Here is a 13,616-nt window from a genome sequence, read left to right as displayed (position 1 = left end):
CGGAAAACAATATTTGAATTATTCCGTAATTTCCTGACTAATTTGGAGAGCGCTTATTCACGACTCGAAAACGGCCAAAAAATCTTCGACACCAGAAAACGACAATTTCAAAAAATGACGTCTACCCGTGATCGCTCCGCATTCCTAGCTTCGTTCTTTGCAAGCAGAAGAGCACCACCACCACCACCACAAATAATGCACCCGAAAGAACTGACAAGAGAGGCCATTGAGAGCTGGCTAAATGATTTTAAAAAGAAATTGAAAAGAACAACGAGCAGGGACGATTTGGACAGACTGATCTTGTCTGTCGAGAGAATGGACTTTAGGAAAGAAGATGGAAGTGAAATGGTCGGGCCGGCTGGATGGACGGAGGTGATTTTCGAAGAGCAAGGAGGGAAGATCAAATACTTTCGGACGATGGAGTTGGAATTGCAGCTAACTGAGTTTCAGAAGAAAATTCTCGCGCGGAATCCAGATCTTGAAGGAAGGCAAATTCTCCGATCGGAAGTGAAACGGGAAACTGGGGAGTGGATTCTTGATTCGTCGCTGGAGAAGAAACAAATTTCAGTAGGAGGAGAAGCGATCGTTTTCAGCGAATATTTTCGGGAGTTGGAAGTCGCCGTCCGAGTCCAGTGTTTTGATTCCGCGCTGTTTACTGGAGAGAACAACGAGGAGCTGCATTTTGAAATTCATCTTTCTGAAGATTATGAAATCGCCAAAAACTACAAGACAGGAAGCGAAAAGTCCATCCCCGTGCATGAAAACGTCGTAAAGAATTTCTCAAATATTGAGATTTTCTTGAAGGAAGATGAAGAAAAAGAAGACTGTCTCGGCTGGATCACAATCATGGAGAAGTGCGAGTCTGATTTAAGAAAGCGACTGAGGGAAGAAAGCTTGGACTTGGAAGAGAGAATGAAGATTGCGATCGGAGTCGTTGAGGGAGAGGGGTATTTGAAGGCAATTGCGATTCGACATCTTGATGGGAAGCCGGAGAATATTCTTCTGAAAGATGGAGTTCCCAAATGGTCGGATTTCGGGATCATCTCGGGAGGCGGAGCAAAAGGGGAAAAGGGCTATCGAGAGATGGCTTATTCAAGAAAAGGGTCGAGATATCGAGGCGCTCAATTTCTTCGTAAGTTTTGCTCTTCAAATTGTAGATCGATTTCTTTCAGGAGCGGGAACACCGGCTTTTACGCAGATTGGTCAGTTAGTGGATAATACTGGAAACTCGAATACTGAGTTCGCAGTTCACGTCTGGACCCTTTGCGACTGGGAGACGGCCTGGAGTCTTCTTTTCAAACCAATAGAGGCGGATGAAAAAGAAGCGATTAAAAAAGAGCTGGAGGTTTGCTTTTTCAAGAAAGAAGAATTAATTTGATTTTAGTCTTTCAACGCTCAATGGCTCTCAAAAACGCAAAAGCCAAGAATCGACGAAATCAAAGGCGTCTCAAAAATTATATCGCTGAAAAACGTTTCTTCTGCTTTTATTTTGGATTCAAATCTGACGAAATCGAAAGTACTGGCGAACTGGAAGGCGCAATACACGCGGCAAATTAACAATGACTTCAAAAATTTGACGAAAAACGTCGTCGACCAGAAAGAAACGAATCTTTGTGTCCCCATTTCGGTCAGCTCTCTTCTCAGATGGGCCATCAAAAATGACTTGGATGCAAATGATAACATCATTTTTGCTTATTTTTCGATGGAAAAAGTCTTGACTGCTCTGACAATGATAGTTTATCCACGAAGCTTGGCCGGACTCAATCTCAACCCGAAAAAGGAAGAGCAAAACTTTCAACAAACAGAAATCGAGCTGCTCCTCAAAAGACTAAAATTTGAAACTTACTTGGATAAAAGAGGATGGGACTTTATCGACGAAAACTCGACCGTAAATGCTGATTTCGACTTTGAACAAGGTAAAGTCTCAAATTCGTGGAACCGACAAAAAAATTTCGACAGATTTTATTGAAAATTTTCAACCAATCAGAAGCCTGGATTCGGCTTAACGGCCAATTAGCAGCCGAATGGCCGCCAGGCAAAAATTGTCGAATTTTTTTTTGTCGGTTTCAGACGCCACCACCTTAAATTAAGGGCCTTAATTGAACTTTAAATTCATTCATAAGTGCTCCTCCACGAATCTTTCACTCTCTCCCGCCCCCTGACTGTAACAGGCAGGGTTTGAAAAGTCTGAGCATGAGCACTGAGCATGCTCAGCGTGCTCAAGCTCAACGGAAATTCCAGCGTGTCGTGCTCAGCCGTGCTCAAGCTCAATAAAATCTGAGCATTCGCGTGCTCAGCCGTGCTCATGCTCACGAGTCTCTGAAATGCGTGCTCAAATGTTCTGAGCACGTCTGAGCAAAAATTTTCTTTTTTTGCTTTATTTTCTATTTTTTTTTCTTTCGGGCCGTCTCCGCCCCGTTCCTTGATTTTTGAATTTAAGGGGCTTGACAAAGGCTTGGAACACTGAGATGATCAATCTCAGTTTTGTCCCCAATTCCACCTACACCCATCGTTTTAAAAATATAAACTATCATGGTTTTTAGCATATTTATGGTTCTCATTGAAATTTTGATTTTTTGTTCTTTTATGGAGCAAGATTGCTTGAGCATGCTCTGAGCACTGAGCATGAGCATTGAGCATGCTCAGCGTGCTCAGGCTCAGTGAAATTTGAGCAGGCGGGTGCTCAATCATGCTCAGGCTCAGCTAAATTTGGGCACGCCAATGCTCAGTCGTGCTCTTACTCAGCAAGTTTGAGCACGCCGATGCTCAATCGTGCTCAGGCTCAGCCAAAGTTTTGAACTCTCCGTGCTCAGCCGTGCTCATGCTCAGGCAAAATTTGTGACTTTTCAAACCCTGGTAACAGGCGCCTTTCTACCGGAGACGGGCGGCGTCTTTTTCCACCAAATGGTGATCGACCGAATCGAAAACTCCGAATACATTCTCCAAAACACCGCTCTTGATCATTCTGGTTCCCAAATAAGAGTTCCTCTCAACCAGGGTTCTAAACGGACATGTCCGTGTACGGATTTTATCCGTGTCTGTCCGGTCTTGTCCGTACGGACAGACTAGACTTTTAGTCTATTGGTTGAGGAAAAAACGGACAGCCTAGACCGGACTTTTGTCACGATCCGGACAAAATCCGTATTTGTCCGTATTTGTCCGTGAAATCCGGACAACCCCAGACTTTTGTCCGTGTCTGTAAAATCCGGGCAGAATCCGTAAAAATCCGTTAAAAAGCACGATTTGAGTTCGAACTCGTTTCAAAAAGCCTGAACCAACGTCATTGTTTGATAAAATAAGCCAGGTTTTCAGTTTAAAAAATATCGATTTAAAAATTAAATTAAATTTAAAAATATCAAAATTTTGATTTTTTGCCGGAAAATATCGATGATAACTTTTAATTGATATGTCTTTTTGATGGTGCGAAGCCGGAACTTTGAGGACCGAGTCTCAAGGAAAAATGGTTAACTTAAGAAATTCTTAATATTATATAAGGTCCTTCATTATTCCGCTAATTCATTGCGAGTCCTAATTTGGGACTTTCAGCACGGCAATTTTCGGAAAAAGCCAGCTCAACGTGTTGAGGAGTCAGCGGTCGGGCTAGCCCGCTCAGTCATTCAGCTCGATCATTTTGAGAGAACTCAGCTCAGACTAATGATTTTCTTCATAAAGCCAGCTAAGGTCAGCTTGGATAACACCAGCTGACATTAAGAAAACGCAAGCTCAGCTCAGTTTCGCAAATTTTCATACAGCTTAGCTCAGCTATGAGAAATTTTCTTTCAGGTCAGCTTCAAAAAGGTCCTAGAAAAATATACCGTTGTGAAAGTTCTAGTCTAGTTCAAAAAGACTATTCTCTAAGTTGAGAAAATCACTTCTTATTTCTCTCTTCAAATAAATTTATATCTGAGATAAATTATCTACTCTGAGACAAGCTGGTTTTAACCAGCTGATGCTGAGCTTAGCTAGAAATTTTACGAAGTCTTTGGGCTGAGCGTATCCTCTTCCAAAAAAAAAGCAATAAACTTGCGACTCTTGTCCCAGGCAAGTCCCTTGATTTTCTTAAATTGGCTTGAAAAGAACTCGATATTACGATGTATTTTCTGCCGAATTTATTTTCAAAGATTTTTTTTGGTCTCGTCGGGTTTATTTCCATAAAAATAAGTTTTTTACCCATGGAATTTTACGGACATTTACGGACAAGACTTTTTAGACCAGACTTTTTCTTTAAAAAAAATGTGTCCGGATTTTACGGACAAAAACGGACAAAACGGACATGTCCGAGACTAGACCGGACAAAAATCCGTTTTTTCGATCCGGACACGGATAGACTAGACTTGGGTTTTTCGCGGAGGACACGGACACGGACAGACTAGACTTTTAGATTTTGCTTCAAATTTAGAACCCTGCTCTCAACCGGCCTTACTACGCAAAACTCGAAATGATGTACGATTGCTACAGCTCCTTCAACGCTTACATCTACAGGGGAGCCAACAACGAGTTTTTGAAACTGGCGAATGAAAATTTGAACATGAAGAAAAAAGTTTGGTATCTTCTTCCTCAAGCTTACTCCATCAAATTAACACGAAAAACGAAATGAACTGTTCACCGAATTAAAAAATAAATGAGTGATATTTCTCTTCGAATTTCAGCAATAAAAAATCGAAAAATCCACTTTTGCAAGTCATAAAAATAAAGCAAACAAAAAGTAAAATCAAGGAAGAATGCCGTCAAGGTCAGCTGGGTTCGTTTCGAATTGGGGGCACGGGGCGTAGACGAATCCGGCCAATCGAAGCGCCTAAAAGCTCCTCAAAAGATGGAGCGCAAGGATAAAGGGCCAGAAAGAGAGAAGTTATATAAGATTGATATAAGATTCAACGAAACGCCGTTTTGAAATGAGGTAACCTCGCAGCTCGGAAACCTTTTCTTCGAATTTATTTATTTATCATAAATTACTTATGTTGAACTTCGTTTAGTGTTTTAATTAATAAAAGCTTAATTTTTATTAAAAGAAAAAATTTTAATCAATTTTATAAATTTCCATTTTAAAAAAATTGATGAATGAAATTAATTTTCTCGAAGGGGAGAAAAATGATCTCCCCAAATAAATTTATTCAAGACGCAATTAATTCCATTTTTATGACCATTTTATATAATCAGTCGATTTTCATCTCTTTTATGATAATTTGACCATGAAATAGCGCTATAAAAAGAAGTCTTTACTTGAGATGCATGACTTATATAATAAATGGAAATAATTATCTTTGAAGAATTTTTAGAATTTTTTGAAGAAATTTTAATTTTAAACAAATGGCCAATTTGAAATAGGCCCTTTGAAATGATCCTACTTTGCGGCAGAGTTGCAAATTTTGGTTTATTTTTGCTGAGCTGAGCTGACCTGCGTGAAAAATTTTCTGAGCTGAGCTGGCCTATTTCGCAGCTCAATGAGCTGAGCTGAGCTGCCCTTTTTCAGAGGTCATTGAGCTAAGCTGAGTTAAGCAGACTTTTTTTTAGGTAGTTGAGCTGAGCTGAGCTGGGTGAGCTGAACTGAGCAGTTTTTTACTCTTTTTTAGTAGTAAAACTCTTTTAAAATCATTGAGCTTAGCTGAGCTGAGCAGAGCAGAAATGATCATGTTCGAAAATTATTTAGCTGAGCTGAGTGAAAATTGTCTGAGCGGAGCTGAGCTGAGCAGATCAGATCATTTTCGAAAATCACTGAGCTGAGCTGAGCGACTTCTCAGCTCACTCAGCTCAACAAATTTGCAACTCTGCCATAAGGTAACCAGAGGCTAGTAGCTTAGAGAAGCCGCTACGCCTTTGCCGCTTGTCTCAGCCCGACAATTTCATTCTTTAGGCAAAATTCATAGCCCAAAATACTACATCAAAAATGGACACATCTAGCCCAATAATAAGGGTGTCACTACGTTAAATTTCGCAGAAAAAGCAGCAGTCAAATATTACTATAATAGCGATTATTGATAGCTTCAACCAGGAACTCTAGACTTATATGAAAGTGTCTATTTTTATTCAGCATTCTGGAACGGGCAGAATTATATATCTTTTTCTCTAGCGCCTTCTCTCCATATAAATACGCCTCGAATACGCGATCATAACATAATAATTCCGACGTTCGAAGAGCCTCCTCAGAAAGAAAAAAAACACCGATTGATCGAAATTGGAGAAAATGGATCTGCTTTTTATGAACATCGATCTTCTTTGTAAGTTGAATTTTAACGATTTTAAAATTAAAATAATTTTTTTATTTTCGATTTTTGAATGATTTTTTATCAGCGCTGACCTCCGAAATCGGCTACGTAGAAGACGGAGTCTACAAACCCGACGAGAACTGTTCAGAAACCCTTGCGCAAATCAACGAACTCATTCAAGAAGACGACGAACTTGGAAGCATGCGGCAGCAACTCGCCGCCTCGAATATCTTCGAAACGGATCTTCTCCCGCTTTTCGAGCATCAAAACGACGAAGACGCGATTTTCGACCCGCTGATCAAGTTCATGTCTGCGATCACGTGTCCTCTCTCGACGAAAGCCAACGACAAGGTCCACTCGGTCAACAAGAAAATCATGGACGACCACCAAGAAGCGTTCAAGAGGCAATTCGCCAAGGCGGTTTATTGGGTCAGGATTCGGGAAAAGATCGAAAAGGGGCTGAAAAAGGAGTACACCAAATCTCTCAAAGAAGTAACTGGCTATTCGTTCAATCTCGTCCGAAATCTGATCGACATCGACAGCGAGTTCGGAAACGAGCGGACTCTGTGCTGCTTCGCCGACTCGGGAATAGCCAAATTGATTCAGTTCGTCGGCCTCGAAGAAAAAATGAACATCTGGCACCTCCACGTGACGGAAATTATCTACAGTCTCTACAAGGACATCATTCAAAGCTCGCTCAAAATGGAGACGACGCTGGATCCTCTGTCTTTCAAGCGATTCACTTCAGCTCCTCGCAAATTGGATGATTGCTCCATTGACGTAAGAACTCAATGCCTTTGCTTATGGAGCGCAGTGGTTCTGTCGCCGAATGTCGCCGAATATCGCTGAATATCGCCAAATGTCGCTGAATGTCTCTGAATGTCGCTGGATTTCACCGAATGTCGCTGAATGTCGCTGAATGTCGCTGAATGCCGCCATTTTTTACGACATTCGACGACATTCAGCGACATTTGGGACATTCAGCGACATTTGACGACATTCACCGACATTCGGCGACATTTGGGACATTCAGCGACATTCGGCGTCCTTCGACGACATTGGGCGACAAAACCCGTGTCGTCCTTGCATATAATATTGTTTTAAGTACTCACCGGCCATGGACCACCGTCTCTCGATCTGCGACCAAATCAAAGGCACGACCACGCTTTTCCTGCGCTTTTACATGGATAGTTTCTACGAATCGACCTCCGAAGTGTTACTCACTTCCCTTCGCAAGAAAATCGACTCGGTGGGCAGAAACTCGAAGCATGCTATCGCCGGAATGTGTCTTTGGTTCATCCGCTTCTTGGGCTTTTTCGAGGCAGAGCTGAAAGAATTCAGCACGGTTGAGCGACTCAACAGAATAAATACGATTGGCATCGATTTGGCTGATAGTCTTGTTCCCCTCACGTAAGATCATATTATGAGAAATTATTAATAAAAAAAAGTACAAAAAAATTAATTTTAATAAATTTAAAAATAAATAAAATTTTATTAACTAATATTATCTTTATAATGAATAATGAAATTTGTTATAAATATTAAATAGAAAAATAATACAAAATTTTCAGCGAGAGAAACGACGATTTCCTCAACCACGCCAGCCTTTTCTTCCTCGCCTTCGCCCAAATTGCTCGAGAAAACGCTCAGTTCAAAGAATTCACCGACGTAAACCTCAAAATCCAAGCAATAACGAATGCCAAGCTCAGAACTCTCATTCAAAGGTAGACCTGAAATCGCATATTTTCAGATAAAATTTTATTTAGTAAAAATTTGGCGGAACAAAAATTGGGAATCGCCATGTGCGCTTGTTTGATAATGACAACGACGAAAGAGGTAATTTACTGATCAGCGAAATAGACAGGCTGAATGTTAAATGGAGTTAATCATGTTCCGTAATAAAAAATCTATATCCAGATAGTTACATAACTTCCTTTCGAAGGGACGCCGGCTTATATCTAGGTCAAAATATGAGGGGCACGAATCGATCATTTTTGGTCGACTTTTTTAGCCAAAATTTTCGTCAAATTTTAGACCGATCATTTTCGCGACATTTTCTTCTGAAAAATGATTGGTGTAAAATTTGACAAAAAGTTTAGTTAAAAAGTCGACCATAAATTATCGATTGGTGCTTATCATATTTTGACCTAGATACAAGCCGGCGTTCCTCCGATATCAAGTTATGTAACTATCTGGAGTTAATTAATAATTAACAAGCGTCGAAAATGCCCGGTTCTATCATCGTTTTTTTTAGGAAGAGGAATCGACTCTTTCCGTGGTGAAAGAAATGGAAATTGTCAAATCAGTGCTTCTGTTTATCGAGCACGAACACGTAAGCTCAACCGTTCCAGGCTTAAAAAATATTAGAAAAAAATTAAGCCCGCCAAAATCGATGATGTGCTGGTCACTGCCATTTACGACGTTCTCGGTAATTTATTCAAAATTGATTTTACAATAAATATTTTTTTCAGAAATCTTCTCGACGAGTATTAAAGAACTAACGACGCCGCATTTCATGAAACTGGTGCTTCTCAAAAGCGAAACTTCGCATCGTGAGTCCGAATCGAGCATATTCTAGAAATTTATTTTTGACAGAAAATTTATTAAATTCTCGGTTCAAAATCTCTTTTTCATCGGAAGCGACAATTTTTTAGCAAAAAAAAGTCAAAAAATTTAAGCCAATCAAAAAGCCATATTCCGCTTCTCGGCCAATCAGCGGCCGGTATTTCTCGCCGCTATTTGGCGCTTTTCAGAAAACGGCGCCACCACTAATTTGAATTTTTCTTTTGAAATTTTTTTCAAGCGCTTCCGTCAAAAATCTGCCGAATAATCAACGAATCAACTTCGAGCGAAGTCGAACTTCGCCAAAAACTCGAAAATCTCAGCGCTGGAGATGCCGATCTTCTCCGAGAACTATGCGTGCTATTTTCTGTCAGGTACCAAATCAGCCCCATTTTTCAAAGAAAATTTTGAAAATTGCAGCAATGAGCCGATTTCGAAAAAACGAGCGACGGAGATTGGCGATGTTCAGCCCGTTCTGCATGAAAAGTATCAGGCGCTGCTGAATGATTCTTCAAAGGAATGGTTCAAAAAAGATTTATTGCAGGAAAAAGTCGATATTTGCCCAGAGGATTATGATAAAGATGAAATAAAGCCTTTTTTGCTTTCTTAAAATTTCCTTTTCAATCATGAATTTCTATATATTTTTGAAGAAAGCAAAGCCCTAAATAATCACCGCCAAAATCGCTGAACTATCAAAAGGTTGCATTTTTCAAGTGGCTTCGCGAAATCGCCCTCTCGCCTTCTTCTTCAAATAATTCTTCTCTCTTGCTTTTCGAAAAGGCCCCGGCGCCAGTTTTGGAAATGCTCGACAATCCTGAAATTCAGGTTTTTTCAAAACTTCTCCGCTTTTTTTTCTAAAACTTATTTTAGGACTTTTTATCCGACCTTGGCTGTCTCAGAAATCAGTCGGGAAATTGGCACTCTCCAAAAGGTAGAAAAAAAATAAATAGAAGGTGTCGAGCAAAAAATCTAGAAAGCGTTTTGGAGAAAATGCGGAACTTGACTGAAACGATGGCGAATGTCAATTGCGGCGTCGACACGATTGCTGCTTTGACTGCGAGATCACTGACGGCGCAGAAAAAGAAGAAAAAACGAGGAATTGGCAAAAACAAAAACGAAGGAAAATCCGCCGATCTGAGCCAGAAAAAATTTTCAACAACTCCAAGCTCCATTTTCGGCGTCCGCCGCGCTCCACCTCCACAACTCTCAAACTGAATATCTCAAAATTTATAAAAAAAATAGCAATTCTTCCTCTTCAAAATCTCCAATTCAGTAAAACAATATCATAAAACTCAAAAACCTGCTTATCCATGTCCTGCCCAAACAAATAAAACACTTGAAATTATTGACAATAAATTTATGAAAGAAAGTTCAAGTATGATTTTGTTACATCTTTCTTCGAGAAAAATGTCGGCTAATTTCCCCAGATTTTCCCCTAAATATCCGTAATTATAAAAGTTCTCATGAAGGCGCCAGAAAGGGTAAGCTTAAATTGGCTCTTATTAACCAAAGAAAAGGGGTATCATCTGCTGAAGATTTTCTCAATTCAATGATCCCCTTTATAAACTGCTGACAATCGCTTTTCTTGCCATTACCAAAATGCGATTTTGCGCTTTTTCTTTTCTTCTTTCCAGCTGTTTTTCGCTCGAGAAACTGCCGCCTGAGACATTGATCGTCAGGTCAATATTCATTGGTTATCAACGGTGGATAAGTCCGCCTCAGGAGCCAGTTGACGTTGAGGTTTCCATCGAATTGGAGTCGATCGCCGATGTTGATCTGAAAAATAGCGGAATGGACTCGAGTTTTTTGATGTTCACTTCCTGGCAAGGTAAGCTGGCGGAATGAAATCAATTTCAATGTATCTAAAGACCCTCGTCTGACTTGGAACCCCGCAGACTTCGATAATACAACCAGTATTACAGTCCCAATTAGCAGTTTGTGGTTTCCAGATGTAGAAGTCATCAACAGAATGAGGACTGATAATAAAGTTTCCCGCTATCCCGCGAGATTAGACAACAGGTTCTTCTCTATCCATAAAGTTATTTTTCTTTATACTCAGAGGATATGTCTACTACACGCAAAAGGTACTCGTCTACACAAGTTGCAACATGGATCCTTCGCTGTATCCTTTGGATGTCCAGCAATGCCATATTGATTTCGCTTCACCAGGTTTTCCCACAAATAAAAGGTAAGGCAAAGATAGTCCGATACAGTGAAAACTCAAAAATTGGCCGGTTTTCTGATCCTAATTCCAAACAAAAGCGGCCAAATTTTGAGGTTTTTACCGGATAGCCAAGAGTCCCCTTCTAAGAAGCAAATTTTCGAAATTTTCGAAAATGGGCATGATTTTCACGTTTTTGATTAATTTTATTCAAATTTTTGCTTGTTTGGAGACATTTATTTTTGAAATTAGTCATTTTAAATAATTTTAACACTTTAAAAAAGCTAAACATGCCCAGAAATAGCATAATTTGGGCGCAATTTTGATCCAAAATTTTTTATTTTTGAAAAAGCAGCCAATTTTTGAGTCTTTTTTTTATTCTAAAATCAGTCAATTTCGCCTAAAACCGGCCAAATATCGAATAGGCAAATTTTGAGTTTCCACTGTAGAGGATAAACATCTTTTTTTTAATACAGATTGATGAAAATCGAAGAGTGGAAGAAAAAGAACAACATCACCAACATCCCTGATGACATAATTCACTACAAAGACACCACACTTTCCGCCCTGAAAAACGTCTTTTACGAAGAAAGCGACGAGTGGAACCTCCTCGGGTACAAATTTGAAACGAAGCTAGTCGAAGACAATCAAGGAGATTTCTCGTCGTTGGTGCGAGTCGAATTCGCACTTAATCGCAAAACTGCGAAATACGGGCTGACTCTTTTCCTGCCCATAATTTGCTTGAATATTTTGGTCTGCGTTGGGATGTGGATGCCTGTTTCGACTGGCGAAAGCGTCGGTTTTCAAATAACAGTGCTGCTGGCTATGGTTGTTTATCTCGATGTTCTTTCAAGAAATCGGCCAAAATTTTAATTTAAAAAAAAATATATATTTCGGTCGTTTTGACCGATAACTAGTTCCGTTCCCGTCTTTGACAATGTTAGAGTTGCTCCTCGACTGCTCTTCTTGTTCATCATCAGCGTTGTGGGAAGTGTCTTTGCTCATATAACTATCGGTAGGTCCCATTTCTTGAGCACTTGAGAAGCCCTTCTAGCGATGACACTGTGGTACTACGATGGAAGACACGAAAACATGTACAACTTTTCACCTCGACGAAGCAAATTTGCATACAACTTGGCAAAATTCTTCCAAGTCTTCAAAGCTGACAAGTACAACATCCCCCTTCTCATCCTCCTCAACGTCGATCCTGTCAAATACTCAGACATGAAAAGTAAGCTTGAACAAGTCAGAAATCGATTCTCTTTCTTAGGTGATTTGAAAAAGAAGGACTACCAGGCGGCCTGGCAATTTTACGGAAAGATGATTTCTCATTTTTGGGGAACGATTTTGACGCTGGCGATTACGATTTCAACGATAGCGATTCTGATCGACATTCATGTCGAAAGTAACTGCGCAATTTCTGCTCTTGAATGACTTGAATCGAAAATATCAGAATAAAGAATCATCATTTGGAATCTTTTCACAAGACGTTTTGACTCTTTATTTGCAAAATTCTGCATCAGTTTCAAAAACAATCGGTTTCGCGTAGTAAGCAGGATGATTGTTGATGATTTCCGAAGAAACAACACTTGTCCCATCCCATTCAATTTTTTCAATCGCATAAGGGCTGAAAAATAAGCTGGCTGAAGATGATAGATTTCTTACTAGTCTCCGCTGATGGCGAAAATTTCTCCTGAAATCAAGAAAGAAGACGCGTACCAAGCTTGCTTGAAGAGAAATTCGGTCAAAAATAGAAAGAAAAAATAGGGAACCTGTTTCAGAGTTCCAACAAGATTCCAGTCAGAATCCCGGAGAAGCCAAATATCGTTGATTCTTTGAAAGCCGTCGAAATCCTCGCCACCGATGGTCATCAACCCGTCTGCCAGACCAAGACATGTATGGTATTTGAGTTTTCTAGAATGTGAATTTTCCGCAACTTTTTTGCTTCTACCTTGGATGTTCAGATAAAAACGACCATCCATCCTGACCCCTTGTTTCCACCGTTTTCCATCCGTCTGGTTCGTAACTGCTAACAGCCGTTGGTTGTCCCTTGAAAATCGCAAGGCATGCACCAAGATGAGTGACTTCGCTAGGAATTGTTCGCAGAGAAATTTCGCCGTTGAACTCTTCGCATTCTTTGCCGGTTTGTTTGAAGTCGAAGCACAGGAGAGCTAAGTTTTTCATAAAGAAGAATATTCTGGAAACGCTCTACCGTTCGATCCTTGTAATGTTGGCACGGAGACGATGGAAGAGCTAGTAGTGTACTCGTTGATAAGGCGGTATCGAAGTCGTCTAATCTCACAACCATCGAGAATCCCGATCTGAAAGACCATTTAATCCAACTCCGAAAACCCGCCAACCTTTCTTGTGTCTGCTGTTCCCCCAAAAATATGCATCTTTCCATTGACCATCGCTGATCCAGCTCGACCAAGAAAGCCCCAAGAAGAAACCGTCTCTGGAGTTTGAATTACTCGATCTTCCTTGAAAGCTCCAGTAGTAGAAATCACATAGCTGAGACGAGGTTTTTCGTTGTCATCCGCAAGGACGAAGAAATATTTCTCGGTTTCATTATTTTGGCTCTTTAGAATCGAAGCTAAAGAAAGATGCAGAAAAAGAATCGAAGAAATTCGCATTTTTTGACTCGACGAGATTCGCGTTTACTTTTTGTTCTGTCGGGTTTATATGACTGT

General features: G+C 40.2%; 4 protein-coding genes across 4 annotated transcripts; 3 read left to right on the top strand and 1 right to left on the bottom strand.

The window, feature by feature from the left end:
* Positions 1–114: 114 nt before the first annotated feature.
* On the top strand, positions 115–2,182 carry LOC145704803 (uncharacterized). Its single transcript, XM_081782276.1, has 4 exons — positions 115–1,132; positions 1,173–1,345; positions 1,385–1,916; positions 2,124–2,182. Exons 1-4 carry the CDS (start codon positions 115–117, stop codon positions 2,180–2,182), a joined length of 1,782 nt encoding a protein of 593 aa, XP_081638402.1.
* A 2,622-nt stretch (positions 2,183–4,804) lies between these two features.
* On the top strand, positions 4,805–10,101 carry LOC145699323 (uncharacterized). The gene is made up of 14 exons (XM_081776591.1): positions 4,805–4,897; positions 6,068–6,215; positions 6,289–6,983; positions 7,309–7,613; positions 7,775–7,927; positions 7,970–8,039; positions 8,458–8,535; positions 8,583–8,631; positions 8,675–8,755; positions 9,007–9,139; positions 9,186–9,283; positions 9,466–9,590; positions 9,636–9,696; positions 9,739–10,101. Exons 2-14 carry the CDS (start codon positions 6,182–6,184, stop codon positions 9,978–9,980), a joined length of 2,124 nt encoding a protein of 707 aa, XP_081632717.1. The 5' UTR covers positions 4,805–4,897; positions 6,068–6,181; the 3' UTR covers positions 9,981–10,101.
* A 455-nt stretch (positions 10,102–10,556) lies between these two features.
* LOC145704782 (5-hydroxytryptamine receptor 3A-like) lies at positions 10,557–12,360 on the top strand. Its single transcript, XM_081782254.1, has 7 exons — positions 10,557–10,593; positions 10,634–10,784; positions 10,825–10,934; positions 11,420–11,786; positions 11,844–11,941; positions 11,981–12,157; positions 12,197–12,360. Exons 1-7 carry the CDS (start codon positions 10,557–10,559, stop codon positions 12,358–12,360), a joined length of 1,104 nt encoding a protein of 367 aa, XP_081638380.1.
* Positions 12,361–12,409: 49 nt separating this feature from the next.
* On the bottom strand, positions 12,410–13,547 carry LOC145699376 (uncharacterized). Its single transcript, XM_081776648.1, has 6 exons — positions 13,287–13,547; positions 13,139–13,247; positions 12,878–13,097; positions 12,699–12,840; positions 12,592–12,653; positions 12,410–12,553 (listed from the first exon to the last, which is right to left on the bottom strand). The coding sequence occupies exons 1-6, from the start codon at positions 13,335–13,337 to the stop codon at positions 12,427–12,429; spliced, it is 711 nt and encodes a 236-aa protein (XP_081632774.1). The 5' UTR covers positions 13,338–13,547; the 3' UTR covers positions 12,410–12,426.
* Positions 13,548–13,616: the final 69 nt, after the last annotated feature.

Source organism: Oikopleura dioica, chromosome 1 (assembly GCF_907165135.1).
Source record: "Oikopleura dioica chromosome 1, OKI2018_I68_1.0, whole genome shotgun sequence".
In the NCBI taxonomy this organism is placed as follows: domain Eukaryota; kingdom Metazoa; phylum Chordata; class Appendicularia; order Copelata; family Oikopleuridae; genus Oikopleura; species Oikopleura dioica.
Note: the sequence above shows the minus strand (reverse complement) of the source record. Positions and strands in the feature narration are given on the sequence as shown.

Bases quoted from the DNA above. Each gene is read 5' to 3' on its own strand.
- LOC145704803 (XM_081782276.1), top strand. From the start codon at position 115: ATGACGTCTACCCGTGATCGCTCCGCATTCCTAGCTTCGTTCTTTGCA. The intron at 1,346-1,384 runs GTTTGCTTTTTC...ATTTGATTTTAG, and splicing joins CGATTAAAAAAGAGCTGGAG to TCTTTCAACGCTCAATGGCT. The intron at 1,917-2,123 runs GTAAAGTCTCAA...TTCATTCATAAG, and splicing joins TGATTTCGACTTTGAACAAG to TGCTCCTCCACGAATCTTTC.
- LOC145699323 (XM_081776591.1), top strand. From the start codon at position 6,182: ATGGATCTGCTTTTTATGAACATCGATCTTCTTT. The intron at 8,756-9,006 runs GTGAGTCCGAAT...ATTTTTTTCAAG, and splicing joins CAAAAGCGAAACTTCGCATC to CGCTTCCGTCAAAAATCTGC. The intron at 9,284-9,465 runs AATGGTTCAAAA...ACTATCAAAAGG, and splicing joins GCTGAATGATTCTTCAAAGG to TTGCATTTTTCAAGTGGCTT.
- LOC145699376 (XM_081776648.1), bottom strand. From the start codon at position 13,337: ATGGTCAATGGAAAGATGCATATTTTTGGGGGAACAGCAGACACAAGA. The intron at 13,098-13,138 runs GTAGAGCGTTTC...TGAAAAACTTAG, and splicing joins AACATTACAAGGATCGAACG to CTCTCCTGTGCTTCGACTTC. The intron at 12,841-12,877 runs GTAGAAGCAAAA...TTCACATTCTAG, and splicing joins TTTTTATCTGAACATCCAAG to AAAACTCAAATACCATACAT.
- LOC145704782 (XM_081782254.1), top strand. From the start codon at position 10,557: ATGGACTCGAGTTTTTTGATGTTCACTTCCTGGCAAG. The intron at 10,785-10,824 runs GTTCTTCTCTAT...CTTTATACTCAG, and splicing joins CCCGCGAGATTAGACAACAG to AGGATATGTCTACTACACGC. The intron at 12,158-12,196 runs GTAAGCTTGAAC...TCTCTTTCTTAG, and splicing joins CAAATACTCAGACATGAAAA to GTGATTTGAAAAAGAAGGAC.